Source organism: Entelurus aequoreus, linkage group LG14 (assembly GCF_033978785.1).
Source record: "Entelurus aequoreus isolate RoL-2023_Sb linkage group LG14, RoL_Eaeq_v1.1, whole genome shotgun sequence".
Lineage (NCBI taxonomy): Eukaryota > Metazoa > Chordata > Actinopteri > Syngnathiformes > Syngnathidae > Entelurus > Entelurus aequoreus.
In genome coordinates, this window is record NC_084744.1 from 35,869,328 (window position 1) to 35,892,082 (window position 22,755).

General features: G+C 44.4%; 1 protein-coding gene across 8 annotated transcripts in view; it reads right to left on the reverse strand.

The window, feature by feature from the left end:
- Positions 1–22,755, reverse strand: part of astn1 (astrotactin 1) — a 257,745-nt gene that overhangs the window by 87,068 nt on the left and 147,922 nt on the right. For all 8 annotated transcript variants that reach the window (XM_062069739.1, XM_062069743.1, XM_062069740.1 and 5 more), the window contains 2 exons: positions 6,809–6,913; positions 5,569–5,757 (listed from right to left, as the gene is read on the reverse strand). In XM_062069739.1, coding sequence (XP_061925723.1) covers positions 5,569–5,757; positions 6,809–6,913 — 294 coding nt within the window. The remainder of the gene's footprint in view (positions 1–5,568; positions 5,758–6,808; positions 6,914–22,755) is intronic.

Sequence of the window (22,755 nt, forward strand, 5' to 3'; positions counted from 1 at the left end):
TATATATATATATATATATATATATATATATATATATATATATATATATATATATATATATATATATATATATATATACATACAAAACATTTTAAGTATATATTCTTCCGAGGAAGATTGCAGGTCTTCCTTGGGGGTAGTCAGAAGCCCCAGCATCACCCAAGGGAGTTTGTCTACCCAAGCGCTGTCTTTTAGGGACACCCTGAGCGCTGCCTTCATGGACTGGTGAAACTGCTCACACATACCGTTGGCCTGTGGGTGATACGCCGTGGTGTGGTGGAGTTACACTCCCAAGCTCTTGGCCACAGCGGCCCAGAACTCAGAAGTGAACTGAGAGCCCCGGTCAGATGATATGTCTGACGGGGTACCGAAACGGGCAACCCACGTACCAATGAACGCGCGCCGTCAGAGGTATTGCCTCCGGCCAGCGTGAAGACGGGAGAGGGCCGACCAGGTCCACGTTGACATGGTCAAAACGGCGCTTCCAGAACCGTAAACGGTGCCAGTGGAGCCCGCGTGTGGCAGTGCACTTTTGAGCGCCGGCATGCCACGCATGTGGAAGCCCAGTCCCTAACGTCCTTTTTCAGCCCACGCCAGACAATTTTGCAGCTACCAGCTGCTGGGAAGGTTTCCTCCCAGGGTGGGAAAGGCCGTGGATGGAGTCGAACACCCGCCGCCTCCAACTGGCGGGCACAAGGGGCCGTGGCCGACCCGTAGCAACGTCACAAAGGAGTGTAACCCCTGTGTCCTCAAATGGAACCTCAGACAACCGTAGCCCTGTAGCTGCAGCCTTCAGAGCTCGGATGTCTGGCTCGTTGACTTGGTCAACTGCCATCTGTGCAAAATCCAGCCCCACATGGACAGCGCCCTTGACGGCTCGGGAGAGGCGGTCAGCAACGACATTGCTCTTACCAGCGAGGTGCTGGATGTCCGTCGTAAACTCTGAGACGTAGGAGAGGTGCCTCTGTTGCCGAGCCGACCACGGTTCGGCCGTCTTGGCCATCGTGAAAGTGAGGGGTTTGTGGTCCTCAAAAGCTGTGAAAGGCCGCCCTTCAAGCAACGAACGGAAATGAGGTATGGCCTTATAGAGGCCGAGGAGCTCACGGTCACTGCCTGCTAAAGAAAGCCAAAGGTTGCCAAGTGCCATTCACCCACTGCTCATGCACTGCACCAACAGCATAGTCCATAGTCCCTGGTGACTGCACCTACAGCATAGTCCATAGTCACTTGTGACTGCACCTACAGCATAGTCCATAGTCCCTGGTGACTGCACCTACAGCATAGTCCATAGTCCCTGGTGACTGCACCTACAGCATAGTCCCTGGTGACTGCACCTACAGCATTGTCCATAGTCCCTGGTGACTGCACCTACAGCATAGTCCCTGGTGACTGCACCTACAGCATACTCCATAGTCACTGGTGACTGCACCTGCAGCATAGTCCCTGGTGACTGCACCTACAGCATAGTCCATAGTCCCTGGTGACTGCACCTACAGCATAGTCCCTGGTGACTGCACCTACAGCATTGTCCATAGTCCCTGGTGACTGCACCTACAGCATAGTCCCTGGTGACTGCACCTACAGCATAGTCCCTGGTGACTGCACCTACAGCATAGTCCATAGTCACTGGTGACTGCACCTGGTGACTGCAATAGGAGCATCAGGTAATGGGTGTGCCAGCAGGGTAGTGTTAGCTAGAGCAGACTTGTATAGTAGTAGTATATTAAGTGGAGTATGTATGATAATAGTATACATAAGTAGATGGAAAGTCGTAGTATAATAAGTGGAGTATGTATGATAATAGTGTAAATAAGTAGATGGAAAGTCGTAGTATAATAAGTGGAGTATGTATGATAATAGTATAAATAATAAATAATCTAGACACAGCTTTTCTTAAAAAATATAGCGGCATCCTTACACAGCCTCTCACCCGTCTTATTAATATTTCCATTAAAACTGGGCAATTTCCAGATGGATGGAAAACTGCACAGGTAATACCACTTTTAAAATCTGGTGATGCTGGAATGACATCTAACTATAGACCTATCAGCCTTCTACCAGTTGTATCTAAAGTCCTGGAGAAGATAGTTTGGAGAACAACTAATTCACCACCTTGAGACAAACCACTATTTGACTCCCCTGCAATTGGGATTCAGACCTAACGTTCTACAGAATCTGCCACTTGTGTTTGAACTGAAAGGATCAAACATTCCCTTGACAAAGGACAGCTGGTCGGTGCAGTATTTCTAGACTTTAAAAAAAAAGCATTTGATAGTCAATCATGACATTTTCATTTCAAAACTAACTCAATTCAACTTATCCAAACAGTCATTGTCCTGGTTTGAGTCATATCTAAATGTGTCACCATTAATAATGTCAGATCTTCCTACAGGGATACCTCAGGGTAGTGTCTTGGGACCGATACTATTCAGTCTATACATCAATGACCTACCAGATGTATGCACAGATATAGATCTACAGATGTATGCATAGATATAGATCTACAGATGTATGCGGATGACACAGTGGTATATAGATGTATGTACAGATACAGAGACACAGTGGTATGTACATCAGCTAAGACCTGTACTTTAGTTGCTGCCAGATGTATGTACAGATACAGAGACACAGTGGTATGTACATCAGGTAAGACCTGTACTCTAGTTGCTGAGAAGTTCAATGCTAAATTAGACAAAATAGCATCTTGGCTGGCATCATCCTGTTTAACCCATGAATTGATTAACGTGGACCCCGACGTTGAAAAAGTTGAAAAACTTATTGGGGTGTTACCATTTAGTGGTCAATTGTAGGGAATATGTACTGTACTGTGCAATCTACTAATAGAAGTCTCAATCAATCAATCAAACCCTGAACACTAAAAAGACTAACTCTGTCAGCTTCTCCATAAAAAAACTACCTCAAACAAACCTTCTGAATATAAAAATGAATGAGGAGCTCATTGAACACGTACCTGAAGTCAAATATTTGGGCATAATCCTAGACTATCAGCTGAATTTTAAAAGTCACATTAAGAAAATGTGTAAAACCCTGAAGGCAAACCTAGACTGTTTTAAGATGAGAAGAAACTGCTTAACTCTCAGCTGTGCTTTTACATGGTCCCAGATATCTTATGGCTTAACTACATGGTCCCAGATATCTTATGGCTTAACTACATGGTCCCAGATATCTTACGGCTTAACTACATGGTCCCAGATATCTTATGGTTTAACTACATGATCCCAGATATCTTACGGCTTAACTACATGGTCCCAAATATCTTACGGCTTAACTACATGGTCCCAGATATCTTATGGCTTAACTACATGGTCCCAGATATCTTATGGCTTAACTACATGGTCCCAGATATCTTATGGCTTAACTACATGGTCCCAGATATCTTATGGCTTAACTACATGGTCCCAGATATCTTATGGTTTAACTACATGATCCCAGATATCTTACGGCTTAACTACATGGTCCCAAATATCTTACGGCTTAACTACATGGTCCCAGATATCTTATGGCTTAACTACATGGTCCCAGATATCTTATGGCTTAACTACATGGTCCCAGATATCTTATGGCTTAACTAAATGGTCCCAGATATCTTATGGCTTAACTACATGGTCCCAGATATCTTATGGCTTAACTACATGGTCCCAGATATCTTATGGCTTAACTACATGGTCCCAGATATCTTACGGCTTAACTACATGGTCCCAGATATCTTATGGCTTAACTACATGATGCATACATTGTCTCAGATGTCTATGTTTCTGTATCTGTCCCCATTTCAAATAACCCTCTATATAAATAAGTATCATAATAAAAGAATAAGATGCATGTAAGTTTCATGTGTGCAGCAAGAAGATGATCAAAGTCTCCAGCGAGCTCATTATTATTTCCTCCATGTTGGACGCTTGCAAGACTCTTCTTGCCAGGAGGGAAGAAGAAATATGAAATATGAACATTTGACTGCCACTCAAATCCTTTTCCTTCCTCCAGATACTCAACATCAACATTTTACAATCTTAGCACCTTAATGGAAAACATATCTTACATGGTAGATATGTTGCTAGAATAAATACATCTAAGTATATATATATATATATATATATATATATATATATATATATATATATATATATATATATATATATATATATATATATATATATATATACACATATATATATATATATATATATATATATATATATATATATATATATATATATATATATATATATATATATATATATATATATATATATATATATATATATATATATATATATATATATATATATATATATATATATATATATATATATATATATATACCGTAATTTCCGGACTATAAGCCGCACCTGACTATAAGCCGCACCAGCTAAATTTAGGGGAAAATACAGATTGCTCCATATATAAGCCGCACCCGACTATAAGCCGCAGGGTTTTGATGTGTAATTAGCGTAGTATATAGGGGTTCCTGCTACCACGGAGGGGATTGTCGGGACAGAGATGACTGTTTGGGAACGCAAAGCGTCCCATTTATTAACAATAAATCTTTCAATCATTCAATCAAACTTTCACATCTTTGACATGGCGAACAGCATTCGTGCAGAGTACAAATAATACAACGGTGCAAAGTAATACAAAGTGCTCGCCTGTACGTTATCAAAATAACCAGCCTACCGGTATATGAAAAGTCAGTCTTTAATCATTGTGTCATCGTCTTCCTCCTGCGTACTAAAACCACCGAAATCCTCTTCGTCGGTGTCGGAGAAGAACAGACCGCAAATAAGCCGCACCCTTGTATAAGCCGCAGGGACCAGAACGAGGGGAAAAAGTAGCGGCTTATAGTCCGGAAATTACGGTATATATATATATATATATATATATATATATATATATATATATATATATCTACTGTACATATACTGTATATGTGGTCAAAAGTGTACATAGACTTGATATTTATATTGCCTGCAGGTCCTAAATATCATTATTATTATTATTGTAACGTAACAATACTGTGTACATGTGATATTTATACTGCCTGCAGGTCTGAAATATCATTATTATTATTATTGTAATGTAACAATACTGTGTACATGTGATATTTATACTGCCTGCAGGTCTGAAATATCATTATTATTATTATTATTGTAACGTAGCAATACTGTGTACATGGAAACTTTGAATTGAGTGCAGCATGTTCCAGTTCACCCTCATGCAAACTTTTAGACACAAAATAAACACATCACAAAAACAACACAGTGCAGGGCGGCACATCTCCCAGCAGGAAGTCACATGGTGGTACTTGTGGACCAAACACAAGACAGGCAATATGCTGCCTGCATCAGTAACATGTATGTGCTGGATCAATTATTGTATGTGTTGGATCAATGCATGTATGATCTGGATCAATGCGTGTATGATCTGGATCAATGCATCTTTGTGTTGGATCAATGCGTGTATGATCTGGATCAATGCGTGTATGATCTGGATCAATGCGTGTATGATCTGGAGCAGGTATGACAGAGTAGGCTAGGCGGTGGATCCTACCTTTGCTGATGTCCTGGTACTCCATCCACAGTTGCCTCTGGACCTGCTTGTTGGGGTACCAGATGGTGCAGGACTCCTGGAAGCCGTACATGGCCTCCTGCACATAATGGTTGCCAAAGTCCTGCAGGATCTTCTCAAAGTCGCTGCGCTGAGTCGCTCCGTCCAGGGAGTGGATGGCAGCGCTGAACCCTAGCACATATATATTATATATACTTATATATATAGTCCATATATATATATATATACACACATTGTCCAGGGAGTGGATGGCAGCGCTGAACCCTAGCACATATATATTATATATACTTATATATATAGTCCATATATATATATATATATACACACATTGTCCAGGGAGTGGATGGCAGCGCTGAACCCTAGCAGATATATATTATATATACTTATATATATAGTCCATATATATATATATACACACATTGTCCAGGGAGTGGATGGCAGCGCTGAACCCTAGCAGATATACATTATATATACTTATATATATAGTCCATATATATATATGGACTATATATATATGTATATATACACAGGTTCTATTGTTGAAGGTTTCCGTGGTAGAAAATGAAGTTTGGTGACTAAGTGAAGTTTAGTGACTCGGCGAGGTGGAACGTGTCGATCCCGCATGGAGCGGAGCGTCACGGAACGTTCCGTCTGTCCGTCAAGGTCGTCACACGTTAATCAGCGAGCACTCGCCCCGGCCTGTTGCCATGGCAACACTTTGCTCTCCACGCCGATGGTGAGAAGGAGCATGTTGCAGGAGAGACCACGCAAGTTAGTTAGCTTCAGCTAAGACCTTGTGATGTCACTTCCTGCTTTCTCTTCATTCCTCATTAGTGTTCACAAACACACATTTATATATTATATATTATATTAAATTTTATATATATATATATATATATATATATATATATATATATATATATATATATATATATATATATATATATATAATATATTATACAAGGTGTATAAACACACCTTTCTTCCATATTTGTCCAACTCACTTTGATGTTTTTGGGGGTAGTAATACACAGTTTGGGGTACTAATACACAGTTTGGGGTAGTAATACACAGTTTGGGGTAGTAATACACAGTTTGGGGTAGTAATACACAGTTTGGGGTAGTAATACACAGTTTGGGGGTAGTAATACACAGTTTGGGGTAGTAATACACAGTTTGGGGTACTAATACACAGTTGTAGTACTGGGAAGTGTGTCTTTACCTTGAGATAAAACCCACTGGTTGAGTTTGACGTGGTAGAGCACCGAGCGAAGACTCCAACGTTGAACAAGTGGATATCCTGACACCTCGCTGTAGTTCACCATGCCTGCAAATACACACAATATACTTCATTACGCAGTACCGATGCAAGTATACTTCATAACACAGTACTGATGCAAGTATACTTCATAACACAGTACTGATGCAAGTATACTTCATAACACAGTACTGACATTAATATACTTCATAACACAGTACTGATGCAAGTATACTTCATTACGCAGTACCGATGCAAGTATACTTCATAACACAGTACTGATGCAAGTATACTTCATAACGCAGTACTGATGCAAGTATACTTCATAACACAGTACTGACATTAATATACTTCATAACACAGTACTGATGCAAGTATACTTCATAACGCAGTACTGATGCAAGTATACTTCATAACACAGTACTGACATTAATATACTTCATAACACAGTACTGATGCAAGTATACTTCATAACGCAGTAATGATGCAAATATACTTCATAACACAGTACTGACATTAATATACTTCATAACACAGTACTGATGCAAGTATACTTCATTACGCAGTACTGATGCAAGTATACTTAATTACGCAGTACCGATGCAAGTATACTTCATAACGCAGTACTGATGCAAGTATACTTCATAACACAGTACTGATGCAAGTATACTTCATTACGCAGTACCGATGCAAGTATACTTCATAACGCAGTACTGATGCAAGTATACTTCATAACACAGTACTGATGCAAGTATACTTCAAAACACAGTACTGATGCAAGTATACTTCGTAACACAGTACTGACATTAATATACTTCATAACACAGTACTGATGCAAGTATACTTCATAACACAGTACTGACATTAATATACTTCATAACACAGTAGTGACATTAATATACTTCATAACACAGTACTGATGCAAGTATACTTCATAACGCAGTACCGATGCAAGTATACTTCATAACGCAGTACCGATGCAAGTATACTTCATAACACAGTACTGATGCAAGTATACTTCATAACACAGTACTGACATTAATATACTTCATAACACAGTACTGATGCAAGTATACTTCATAACACAGTACTGATGCAAGTATACTTCATAACGCAGTACTGATGCAAGTATACTTCATAATGCAGTACAGATGCAAGTATACTTCATAACACAGTACTGACATTAATATACTTCTTAACACAGTACTGATGCAAGTATACTTCATAACACAGTACTGATGCAAGTATACTTCATAACGCAGTACGGATGCAAATAAACTTCATAATACAGTACTGGTGCAAATATACTGACACACAAATATGACTCCTAGTACTTAAATACTTCAAATACATGCAGAAGAATGACATAGTATGACTCAACACGGTAAAGATCAAAGTCACCTCAACAATATTTAAGTACATGAGATCCCAGAGAAGTACTTCTGTAATCTGCAGCTCACACTATACATATATATATATATATATATATATATATATATATATATATATATATATATATATATATATATATATATATATATATATATATATATATAAATAACTGCCTCATTAGCAGAGTGAACAGGCGAGTGTATAAAGTTGGTGGTGAGGGGGATGTGGCTCCTCCATGTATAAAGTTGGTGGTGAGGGGGATGTGATTCCTCCACACTCAAGGTGACATCTTGAGCAAGAGGGATTTCTCCCTCTGCCATTTAGAAAAGGAGGAGAGAGAAAGTTGTTGGTGTGAAAACATCTGCTCCAACTTGAATGATGAGGGACTCTGTATGAACTATGAGTCACTGACTGGGTCCTGGGACTAAGTCCTCACACAGCTAGCCGACATGTGAGTCCTAACTGGGTCAAACATTCTAGTCCACTGAGGTCTTGGAACTAACTCACCTCAGTCATCACGTTAGCATGCTAGCATTTTAAACACAAATTTCAGGTACACACCATCCATCCGTCTTCTTCCACTTATCCGAGGTCGGGTCGCGGGGGCAGGTAGAGAACGAGACTCTGTCCCAGGTGGAGGAGTTGAAGTATCTCGGGGTCTTGTTCACGAGTGAGGGAAAGATGGAGAAGGACATCAGCCGGAGAATGGGAGCAGCTGGGGCAGTATTGCAGTCTCTCTGCCGCACTGTTGTGACCAAACGAGAGCTGAGCCAGAAGGCAAAGCTCTCGGTCTACCGAGCTATCTACATTCCTACTCTCACCTACGGTCATGAAGTGTGGGTCATGACCCAAAGAATAAGATCGCTGATACAAGCGGCCGAAATGAGTTTCCCCAGAAAGGTGGCTGGCATCTCCCTTAGAGATAGGGTGAGAAGTTCAGTCACCCGAGAGAGACTAGGAGTAGAGCCGCTGCTCCTTCGCTTGGAAAGGAGCCACCTTAGGTGGTTCGGGCATCTCGTGCGGATACCTCACGAGCATCTCCCTAGGGAGGTTCTCATTGCACGTCCCACTGAGAGGAGACCCCACGTCAGGCCAAGGACCAAATGGGGGAATTACATCTCCTCTCTGGCCTGGGAACGCTTCGGGATTCCCCAGGAGGAAGTTGCTAATGTTGCTCTGGAGAGGGAAGTCTGGGGGTCTCTGCTGGAGCTGTTGTCCCTGCGACCCCATTCCGGATAAGCGGTTGAAGATGGATGGATGTACGGAAGGGTAGCGGGGGCAGCAGCCTAAGCAGAGAAGCCCAGACTTCCCACTCCCCAGCCACTTGGTCCAGCTCCTCCCGGGGGATCCCGAGGCGTTCCCAGGCCAGCCAGGAGACATAGTCTTCCCAACGTGTTCTGGGTCTTCCCCGTGGCCTCCTACCGGTCGGACGTGCCCGAAACACCTCTCTAGGGAGGCGTTCGGATGGCATCCTGACCAGATGCCCGTGTGGAGGAGCAACGGCTTTACTTTAAGCTCCCCCTGGATGGCAGAGTTTCTCACCCTATCTCTAAGAGAGAGCCCCACCACCCAGCAGAGGAAGCTCATTTTGGCCGCTTGTAACCGTGATCTTGTCCTTTCGGTCATAACCCAAAGCTCATGACCATAGGTGAGGATGGGAACGTAGCTCGACCGGTAAATTGAGAACTTTGCCTTCCGGCTCAGCTCCCTCTTCACCACAACGGATCGATACAGCGTCCGCATTACTGAAGACGCCGCACCGATCCGCCTGTCGATCTCACCATCCACTCTTCCCTCACTCGTGAACAGAACTCAGATGTACTTGAACTCCTCCACTTGGGGAAAGATCTCCTCCCCAACCCGGAGATGGCACTCCACCCTTTTCCGGCGAGAACCATGGACTCGGACTTGGAGGTGCTGATTCCCATCCCATTCGCTTCACACTCGGCTGCAAACCGATCCAGTGAGAGCTGAAGACCCTGGCCAGATGAAGCCATCAGGACCACATCATCTGCAAAAAGCAGAGACCTAATCCTGTAGCCACCAAACCAGATCCCCTCAACGCCTTGACTGCGCCTAGAAATTATGTCCATAAAAGTTATGAACAGGATTGGTGACAAAGGGCAGCCTTGGCGAAGTCCAACCCTCACTGGAAACGTGTCCAACTTACTGCCGGCAATGTGGACCAAGCTCTGACACTGATCATACAAGGAGCGGACCGCCAAAATCAGACAGTCCGTTACCACATACTCTCTGAGCACTCCCCACAGGACTTCCCGGGGTACACGGTCGAATGCCTTCTCCAAGTCCACAAAGCACATGTAGACTGGTTGGGCAAACTCAAATGCACCCTCAAGGACCCTGCCGAGAGTATAGAGCTGGTCCACAGTTCCACGACCAGGACGAAAACCACACTGTTCCCCCTGAATCCCAGGTTCGACTATCCGGCATAGCCTCCTCTCCAGTACACCTGAATAGACCTTACCAGGAATGCTGAGGAGTGTGATCCCACGATAGTTGGAACACACCCTCCAGTTACCCTTCTTAAAGAGAGGAACCACCACCCTGGTCTGCCAATCCAGAGGTACCGCCCCCGATGTCCACGCGATGTTACAGAGTCTTGTCAACGAAAACAGCCCCACATCACCCACAGCCTTAAGAAACTCCGGGCGGATCTCATCCACCCCCGGGGCCTTGCCACAGAGGAGCTTCTTAACTACCTCGGCTACCTCAGCCCCAGAAATAGGAGAGCCCACAACAGATTCCCCAGGCACTGCTTACTCATAGGAAGACGTGTTGGTGGGATTGAGGAGGTCTTCGAAGTATTCCCACCACCGATCCACAACATCCGCAGTCGAGATCAGCAGAACACCATCCTCACCATACACGGTGTTGACACTGCACTGCTTCCCCTTCTTGAGGCGGCGGATGGTGGTCCAGAATTACTTCGAAGCCGTCCGGAAGTCGTTTTCCATGGCTTCCCCGAACTCCTACCATGTCCGAGTTCTTGCCTCCGCAACTGCTGAAGCCGCACACCGCTTGGCCTGTCGGTACCTGTCTGCTGCCTCCGGAGTCCTATGAGCCAAAAGAACCCGATAGGACTCTTTCTTCAGCTTGACGGTGTCCACCAGCGGGTTCTAGGATTACCGCCACAACAGGCACCAACCACCTTGCGGCCACAGTTCCAATCGGCCGCCTCGACTATAGAGGTACGGAACATGGTTCACTCTGACTCAATGTCCAGCACCTCCCTAGTGACATGTTAAAAGTTCTTCCGAAGGCGGCAATTGAAACTTTCTCTGACAGGAGACTCTGCTAGGCGTTCTCAGCAGACCCTTACAATGCGTTTGGGTTTGCCAGGTCTGTCCGGCATCCTCCCCCACCATCGCAGCCAACTCACCACCAGGTGGCGATCGGTAGAAAGCTCAGCCCCTCTCTTTGCCCGAGTGTCCAAAACATGAGACCGCAAATCCGATGACACAACTACAAAGTCGATCATGGAACTGCGGCCTGGGGTGTCCTGGGGTGTCCTGGTGCCAAGTGCACATATGGACACCCTTATGCTTGAACATGGTGTTTGTTATGGACAATCTGTGACGAGCACAAAAGTCCAATAACAAAACACCACTCGGGTTCAGATCCGGGTGGCCATTCTTCCCAATCACGCCTCTCCAGGTTTCACTGTCGTTGCCAACATGAGCGTTGAAGTCCCCCAGCAGAACAAGGGAATCACCCGAGGGAGCACTCTCCAGTACTCCCTCGAGTGATTCCAAAAAGGGTGGGTACTCTGAGCTGCCGTTTGGCGCGTAAGCGCAAAAAACAGTGAGGACCCGTCCCCCCACCCGAAGGCGGAGGGAAGCTACCCCCTCGTCCACTGGGTTTAACTCCAACGTGCAGGCTTTGAGCCGGGGGACAACAAGAATTGCCACCCCAGCCCGTCACCTCTCACTGCTGGCAACGCCAGAGTGGAAGAGAGTCCAGCCCCTCTCGAGAGAACTGGTTCCAGAGCCCTTGCTGTGCGTCGAAGTGAGTCCGTCTATATCTAGCTGGAACTTCTCCACCTCCACCCCCACTAGCTCAGGCTCCTTCCCCCTCAGTGAGGTGACGTTCCACGTCCCAAGAGCTAGCTTATGTAGTTGAGGATCGGACTGCCAAGTGCCCTGCTTTCGGCTTCCGCCCAGCTCACATAGCACCCGGCCTCTATGGCCCCTGCTATGGGTGGTGAGCCCATTGGAGGGGGGACCCACGTTGCCTCTTCGGGTCCGGCCACCAGGCGCTCGCCATCGTGCCCCACCTCCGGGCCTGGCTCCAGAGGGGGGCCCCGGTGACCCGCGTCCGGGCGAGGGAAATCTGGGTCCTCTGTTTGTATTTTTTTCATTTATTTCATGTACACACCTCAGAGTAAAAAATTCTGGTACTTGACGTATGTTACAGTTAGCATTTTAGCACGCTAACGTTAGCACGCTAGCTTTTTAGCTAATTTTGCACTTATACACCCCAGCATTGAACATTTGATGCCTGTTAACATGTTCACATTAGCATGCTAGCTTTTTTTTTTTTTTGGCTAATTTTTATACACCTTAATATTTTGGTACTTGATGAAATTAGCATGCTATCTTTTTTAGTGTCATATATTTGGGCATTTCACGAACGCTAACTGTACGCATCCTATCGTTAACATGTTAGTATAGTACTGTTAGCTTTATAAAAGGTTCTAGTCCACTGAGTTCTTGGAACTAACGTTAGCATTAGTCAGTCATAATGTTAGCATGCTAGCATTTCAAACACAGTTTGCGGGTACACACCTCAGAGTAATACATTCCGGTACTTGACGTATATTACAGTTAGCATTTTAGCTTGCTAGCTTTTTAGCTAATTTTGCACATATACACCCCAGCATCGAACATTTGATACCTGTTAACATGTTCACATTAGCATGCTAGCTTTTTTTGTGCTCATTTTTATACACCTTAATATTTTGGTACTTGATCAATTTAGCATGCTATCTTTTTTAGTGTCATATATTCGGGCATTTCACGAATGCTAATTGTACGCGTTCTATCGTTAACATGTTAGCATAGTACTGTTAGCTTCATAAAAGGTTCTAGTCCACTGAGGTCTTGGAACTAACTCGCCTCAGTCATAACGTTAGCATGTTAGCATTTTAAACACAATTTTCAGGTACAAACCTTAGAATAATACATACCGGTACTTGACGTACGTTACAGTTAGCATTTTAGCATGCTAACATTAGCACGCTAGCTTTGAGCTAATTTTGCACATATACACCCCAGCATCGAACATTTGATGTCTGTTAGCATGTTCACATTAGCATGCTAGCTTTTTTTGGTGCTAATCTTGCAGGTATACACCTCATATTTTGGTACTTGATCAAATTAACATGCTATCTTTTTTGGTGTCATATATTAGGGCATTTCACGAATGCTAACTGTACGCATGCTATCGTTAACATGTTAGTATAGTACTGTTAGCTTCATAAAAGGTTCTAGTCCTCTGAGGTCTTGGAACTAATTAGCCTCAGTCATAACGTTAGCATGTTAGCATTTTAAACACAATTTTCGGGTACACACCTTAGAATAATACATTCCGGTACTTGGCGTACGTTACAGTTAGCATTTTAGCATGCTAACATTAGCACGCTAGCTTTTAGCTAATTTTGCACATATACACCCCAGCATCGAACATTTCATGCCTGTTAGCATGTTCACATTAGCATGCTAGCTTTTTTTGGTGCTAATCTTGCAGGTATACACCTCATATTTTGGTACTTGATAAAATTAACATGCTATCTTTTTTGGTGTTATATATTTGGGCATTTCACGAATGCTAACTGTACGCATGCTATCGTTAACATGTTAGCATAGTACTGTTAGCTTCACAAGCTCATTTTGCTCTTTTTTAAAAAAAATATATGAATGAACGCTATCTGGCCGGCGTGCTAACTCTTCAGCCTTCACACGAAATCTCTACCGAAATGGCATTTTCTAGTTCTTTGCCAAAGGTCTCTACGTTGTACTGGTTCTGAAGGTGACATCTACATCCTTTGATGGATCAGTCCGTGGGGCCCTCAGCTGGTAGAACAGATCTTAGATCAGATCTGAGATGTTTGTGTTGCTTAGATCATCATAAAGAATCAAACAAATGTCTTGGTTTGTACTTCTTAAATACTCTGTCAGTACTTCTTCTCTCCTGAGACTGGTGGAAGTATTCACATTTCAAGTAAGCAATCATTCAAATCCTAGTTCCTGTGCAACATCAGCCAGTGGCGCTAACTCACACTGACTGATGCAAAAGTTGCAGGCACTGACTCACGTTCTCCTCCTGATAAAATGTCAGCAACACCGTGTGCTTCCTGTTTGGTCCGGCAGTATGGGAGCGGCATTGCATCAGCACATATCTAATACATCAGTAGTAATATTTCAGAAGGACTAAAGAACTGTTAGCATCCACTTCTTTGCTGTCATGGATCTAAAAGGGAGTTGAAATATTCATGCAAACTTGTTCATGAATCTAAAAGTCAGTTCATATATTGGTAGAAACTTCTTCATAGTCACTTGGATTAGATTTGCAACTCATTTCTACTGAAATTGCATTTTGTAGTTCTTTGAAAAGAAAGCTAGCCGAATGGCCGCCGCACCCTTTGATCTGTCAGCCCGTGGCAAGGATTATTTATGCCATGGGCCGGCCCCCTGCGGTCAAAGTTGCCTCTAATTGGACAGGAGACGAGTCGTCTGTTCCCCCACTGAATGCTGGGAGATCTTTGCAGGAGAGGCCGGGGCCCTTGAAGGCACGACCTTCTCGCAGAGTGACCAATTATAGAAGGATTATTATTATTATGTGCGGGAAGGTTCTTGCCATGGGGGAGGAGCCCAGATGTGACAAGAGTATACCGTCATAAAGACGAAGGAGGAGGACTACAAGTATACCATCATGAAGAAGAAGGAGGATGACTATGAGTACACTGTCATGAAGAAGAAGAAGGACGATGACTATGAGTACACTGTCATGAAGAAGAAGAAGGAGGATGACTATGAGTACACTGTCATGAAGAAGAAGGACGATGACTATGAGTACACTGTCATGAAGAAGAAGAAGGACGATGACTATGAGTACACTGTCATGAAGAAGAAGAAGGAGGATGACTATGAGTACACTGTCATGAAGAAGAAGGACGATGCCTATGAGTACACTGTCATGAAGAAGAAGAAGAACGATGCCTATGAGTACACTGTCATGAAGAAGAAGAAGGACGATGCCTATGAGTACACTGTCATGAAGAAGAAGAAGGACGATGACTATGAGTACACTGTCATGAAGAAGAAGAAGAAGGATGACAACGTTGATTATACGTCCTTTAAAAGTGACTTTGATACAATGTTGATTATACGTCTGGGGAGGGGGGTGTGGCCTGCGGGCCTGCCGCGGAACGGGGTGTGCAAGGACCGGCCTCGAAGACAGCGACAGGTGAGTGGATGGCCCAGGTGGGCCTTGTTATCTAATCACCGGTCGCCTTTATTAGCAGCAGCCGGCACGAGACAGGGGGTTGGAGTTGGAGTGGGAGCCAGAGAGAGAGAGAGAGAGAGACAGACGCAAAAACAGACATTTTGATGGAAAGCAAAAACCTTGCACTATTTGATGAAAATAAAACAGTGTTGTACCCCTGATCTGGGCTCTAGTATCAGTGTGTGGTGGTCCGACGAACCCACTAGAGGGCAATCTCTACAATCTCCTTTAAAAGTGACATTGATACAATGTTGTCATAAGGCATGTTGTTTCAATGTTGTATTTGTGTTGTACAAAGAACAAAAGCAGTGAAGTTGTGTAAATGTTAAATAAAAAGAGAATACAACAAATCCTTCATTCGATTGAATAGACTGCAACGACTAGATATTTCATGTTCACACTCACAAACTTCGTTCTTTTTTTCAAATATGAGCTCATTTGGAATTTGATGTCTTTCTGAGCTGCCACCTTATGGTGGTAGAGGAGTTTGCGTGTCCCAATGATCCTAGGAACTATGATGTTCGGGGGTTGTAGGGTCTCCCAAGACAAACAGGTCCTAGGTGAGGGATCACACAAAGAGCAGCTCAAAGACCTATATGAAAAGTACAACTCAAGGACCTAGATGTCCCTTGCCCAAACGCAGGTCACCGGGGCTATCCCCTGGAGCCAGGCAACGTGGGTCCCCCCTCCAATGGGCTCACCACTCATGCGAGGGGCCATAGAGGCCGGGTGTGTTGTGAATTGAGTGGCAGCCGAAGGCAGGGCACTTGGCGGTCCGATCCTTGGCTACATAAGCTAGCTCTTGGGACGTGGGACGTGGAACGTCACCTTGCTGGGAGGTAAGGAGCCTGAGCTGGTGCGCGAGGTGGAGAAGTTCCGGCTAGATATAGTTGGACTCACTTCGAAGCACAGCAAGGGCTGTGGAACCAGTTCTCTCGAGAGGGGCTGGGCTCTTTTCCCTCTGGCGTTGCACGCAGTGAGAGGCGACGGGCTGGGGTGGCAATTCTTGTTTCCCCCCGGCTCAAAGCCTGCACGTTGGACTTCAACCCAGTAGACGAGAGGGTAGCTTCCCTCCGCCTTCGGGTGGGGGGACGGGTCCTGACTGTTGTTTTTGCTTACGCACCAAACAGCAGCTCAGAGTACCCACCCTTTTTGGATTCCCTTGAGGGAGTACTGGACAGTGCTCTCCCGGGTGATTCCCTTGTTCTGCTGGGGGACTTCAACGCTCATGTTGGCAACGACAGTGAAACCTGGAGAGGCGTGGTTGGGAAGAATGGCCGCTTGGATCTGAACCCAAGTGGTGCTTTGTTATTGGACTTTTGTGCTAGTCATGGATTGTCCATAGCAAACACAATGTTCAAACATAAGGGTGTCGATATGTGCACTTGGCACCAGGACACCCTAGGCCGCAGTTCCATGATTGACTTTGTAGTTGTGTCATCGGATTTGCGGCCTCATGTTTTAGACACTCGAGTGAAGAGAGGGGCGGAGCTTTCTACCGATCACCACCTGGTGGTGAGCTGGCTCTGATGGTGGGGGAGGATGCCGGACAGACCCGGCAGGCCCAAACGCATTGTGAGGGTCTGCTGGGAACGTCTGGCAGAGTCTCCTGTCAGAGAGAGTTTCAATTCCCACCTCCGGAAGAACTTTGAACATGTCACGAGGGAGGCACTGGATATTGAGTCCGAGTGGACCATGTTCTTTTATCTCTATTGTCGAGGCGGGTGATTGGAGCTGTGGCCGCAAGGTTGTTGGTGCCTGTTGTGGCGGTAATCCTAGAACCTGCTGGTGGACACCAGCAGTGAGGGATGCCGTCAAGCTGAAGAAAGAGTCCTATCAGGTCCTTTTGGCTCATAGGACTCCAGGGGCAGCGGACAGGTACCGACAGGCCAAGAGAAGTGTGGCTTCAGCGGTCGCGGAGGCAAAAACTTGGACATGGGAGGAGTTTGGGGAAGCCATGGAAAACGACTTCCGGACGGCTTCGAAGCGATTCTGGTCCACCCTCTCCTGCCTCAGGGTGGGGAGCAGTGCACTGTCAACACAGTGTATGGTGAGGATGGTGTGCTGCTGACCTCGACTGCGGATGTTGTGGATCGGTGGAGGGAATACTTCGAAGACCTCCTCAATCTTACCAACACATCTTCCTATGAGGAAGCAGTGCCTGGGGAATCTGTGGTGGGCTCTCCTATTTCTGGGGCTGAGGTTGCCGAGGTAGTTAAAAAGATCCTCAGTGGCAAGGCCCCAGGGGTGGATGAGATCCGTCCAGAGTTCCTTAAGACTCTGGATGCTGTGGGGCTGTCTTGGTTGACAAGACTCTGCAACATCGCATGGACATTGGGGGCGGTACCTCTGGATTGGCAGACCGGGGTGGTGGTTCCTCTCTTTAAGAAGGGGAACCGGAGGGTGTGTTCCAACTATCGTGGGATCACACTCCTCAGCGTTCCCAGTAAGGTCTATTCAGGTGTACTGGAGAGGAGGCTCCGCCGGATAGTCGAAACCTCTGATCCAGGAGAAATAGTGTGGGTTTCGTCCTGGTCGTGGAACTGTGGACCAGCTCTATACTCTCGGCAGGGTCCTTGAGGGTGCATGGGAGTTTGCCCAACCAGTCTACATGTGCTTTGTGGACTTGGAGAAGGCATTCGACCGTGTCCCTCGGGAAGTCCTGTGGAGAGTGCTCAGAGAGTATGGGATATCGGACTGTCTGATTGTGGCGGTCCGCTCCCTGTATGATCAGTGTCAGAGCTTGGTCCGCATTGCCGGCAGTAAGTGGGACACGTTTCCAGTGAGGGTTGGACTCCGCCAAGGCTGCCCTTTGTCACCCATTCTGTTCTGAACTTTTATGGACAGAATTTCTAGGTGCAGTCAGGGCGTTGAGGGGATCCGGTTTGGTGGCTACAGGATTAGGTCTCTGCTTTTTGCAGATGATGTGGTCCTGATGGCTTCATCTGGCCAGGATCTTCAGCTCTCACTGGATCGGTTCGCAGCCGAGTGTGAAGCGACTGGGATGAGAATCAGCACCTCCAAGTCCAAGTCCATGGTTCTCGCCTGGAAAAGGGTGGAGTGTCATTTCCAAGTTGGGGAGGAGACCCTCCCCCAAGTGGAGGAGTTCAAGTACCTCGGAGTCTTGTTCACGAGTGAGGGAAGAGTGGATGGTGAGATCGACAGGCGGATCGGTGCGGCGTCTTCAGTAATGCGGACGCTGTATCGATCCGTTGTGGTGAAGAAGGAGCTGAGCCGGAAGGCAAAGCTCTCAATTTAGCGGTCGATCTACGTTCCCATCCTCACCTATGGTCATGAGCTTTGGGTTATGACCAAAAGGACAAGATCACGGGTACAAGCGGCCCAAATGAGTTTCCTCCGCCGGGTGGCGGGTCTCTCCCTTAGAGATAGGGTGAGAAGCTCTGGCATCCGGGAGGAGCTCAAAGTAAAGTCGCTGCTCCTCCACATGGAGAGGAGCCAGATGAGGTGGTTTGGGCATCTGGTCAGGATGCCACCCGAACGCTTTCCTAGGGAGGTGTTTAGGGCACGTCCGACAGGTAGGAGGCCACGGGGAAGACCCAGGACACGTTGGGAAGACTATGTCTCCCGGCTGGCCTGGGAACACCTCGGGATCCCCCGGGAGGAGCTGGACCAAGTGGCTGGGGAGAGGGAAGTCTGGGCTTCCCTGCTTAGGCTGCTGCCCCCGCGACCCGAACTCGGATAAGCGGAAGAAGATGGATGGATGGATGGACATTATTTTTACACACATACATTATTTTTACACACACACACACACACACACACACACACACACACACACACACACACACACACACACACACACACACACACACACACACACACACACACACACACACACACACACACACACACATTATTTTCACATACACACATACATTATTTATACACACAAATTATTTTCACATACACACACACACACACACATGTATAAAAGTACACTTATATTGTGTACTAATACTGCATGACATAAATGTTGTGTGTGTGCCTGAGGACGTGTCATCACCATGACACTTACACACAACACAAGCATACTTAGTGACACATGCTTAGTGACACATACTTAGTGACACATGCTTAGTGACACATGCTTAGTGACACATACTTAGTGACACATGCTTAGTGACACATGCTTAGTGACACATGCTTAGTGACACATACTTAGTGACACATACTTAGTGACACATGCTTAGTGACACATACTTAGTGACACATGCTTAGTGACACATGCTTAGTGACACATACTTAGTGACACATGCTTAGTGACACATGCTTAGTGACACATGCTTAGTGACACATGCTTAGTGACACATGCTTAGTGACACATGCTTAGTGACACATACTTAGTGACACATGCTTAGTGACACATGCTTAGTGACACATGCTTAGTGACACATACTTAGTGACACATGCTTAGTGACACATACTTAGTGACACATGCTTAGTGACACATGCTTAGTGACACATGCTTAGTGACACATGCTTAGTGACACATGCTTAGTGACACATGCTTAGTGACACATACTTAGTGACACATGCTTAGTGACACATGCTTAGTGACACATGCTTAGTGACACATACTTAGTGACACATGCTTAGTGACACATGCTTAGTGACACATGCTTAGTGACAAGGGCTCAGAGGAGAAAAACTTATTTTCTTTCTTTTCAACGTGTGTAACATCATTGTGTCACTGCATGACTACATGAAACATTACATGATTAACTACAATCATAATCATGACTACATGAAACATTACATGATTAACTACAATCATAATCATGACTACATGAAACATTAAATGATTAACTACAATCATAATCATGACTACATGAAACATTACATGATTAACTACAATCATAATCATGACTACATGAAACATTACATTATTAACTACAATCATAACCATGACTACATGAAACATTACATTATTAACTACAATCATAACCATGACTACATGAAACATTACATGATTAACTACAATCATAACCATGACTACATGAAACATTACATGATTAACTACAATCATAATCATGACTTCATGAAACATTACATTATTAACTACAATCATAACCATGACTACATGAAACATTACATTATTAACTACAATCATAACCATGACTACATGAAACATTACATTATTAACTACAGTCATAATCATGACTACATGAAACATTACATGATTAACTACAATCATAATCATGACTACATGAAACATTAGAAGATTAACTACAATCATAATCATGACTACATGAAACATTACATGATTAACTACAATCATAACCATGACTACATGAAACATTACATGATTAACTACAATCATAATCATGACTACATGAAACATTACATTATTAACTACAATCATAAACATGACTACATGAAACATTACATGATTAACTACAATCATAACCATGACTACATGAAACATTACATGATTAACTACAATCATAACCATGACTACATGAAACATTACATGATTAACTACAATCATAATCATGACTACATGAAACATTACATGATTAACTACAATCATAACCATGACTACATGAAACATTACATCATTAACTACAATCATAACCATGACTACATGAAACATTACATTATTAACTACAATCATAACCATGACTACATGAAACATTACATTATTAAAGGCCTACTGAAACCCACTACTACCGACCACGCAGTCTGATAGTTTATATATCAATGATGAAATCTTAACATTATAACACATGCCAATACGGCCGGGTTAACTTATAAAGTGACATTTTAAATTTGCCGCTAAACTTCCGGTTCGAAACGCCTCTGAGGATGACGTATGCGCGTGACGTAGACCGGCGAACACGGGTATGCCTTCCACATTGAAGCCAATACGAAAAAGCTCTGTTTTCATTTCATAATTCCACAGTATTCTGGACATCTGTGTTCGTGAATCTGTTTCAATCATGTTCATTGCATTATGGAGAAGGAAGCCGAGCAAGCAAAGAAGAAAGTTGTCGGTGCGAAATGGACGTATTTTTCGAACGTAGTCAGCAACAACAGTACACAGCCGGCGCTTCTTTGTTTACATTCCCGAAAGATGCAGTCAAGATGGAAGAACTCGGATAACAGAGACTCTAACCAGGAGGACTTTTGACTTGGATACACAGACGCCTGTAGAGAACTGGGACAACACAGACTCTTACCAGGATTACTTTGATTTGGATGACAAAGACGCAGACGTGCTACTGTGAGTATGCAGCTTTGGCTTTTTTTTGCGTATGTACGTAACTTTTTTAAAATATATAAGCTTTATGAACCTTGGGTTAGGTGAACGGTCTTTTGGGCTGAGTGATTGTGTGTGTTGATCATAAGTTTGAATTGTATTGGCGTGTTCTATGGAGCTAGGAGCTAGCAGAGGAGCTAGGAGTTAGCATAACACGTACCGTACCGTACGTGCGCGCGCGTCACGTACGTAACTTTTTAAAAATATATAAGCTTTATGAACCTTGGGTTAGGTGAACGGTCTTTTGGGCTGAGTGATTGTGTGTGTTGATCAGGTGTTTGAATTGTATTGGCGTGTTCTATGGAGCTAGGAGCTAGCAGAGGAGCTAGGAGCTAGCATAACAAACACGCAGGTGTTATTATGCAGGATTAATTTGTGGCATATTAAATATAAGCCTGGTTGTGTTGTGGCTAATAGAGTATATATATGTCTTGTGTTTATTTACTGTTGTAGTCATTCCCAGCTGAATATCAGGTACCGTGAGTATGCAGCCTTTGCTGCTAAACATTCGATAACTTGACCGTATGTGCGCGTCACGTACCTAACTTTTTAAAAATATATAAGCTTTATGAACCTTGGGTTAGGTAAACGGTCTTTTGGGCTGAGTGATTGTGTGTGTTGATCAGGTGTTTGAATTGTATTGGCGTGTTCTATGGAGCTAGGAGCTAGCAGAGGAGCTAGGAGCTAGCATAACAAACACGCAGGTGTTTTTATG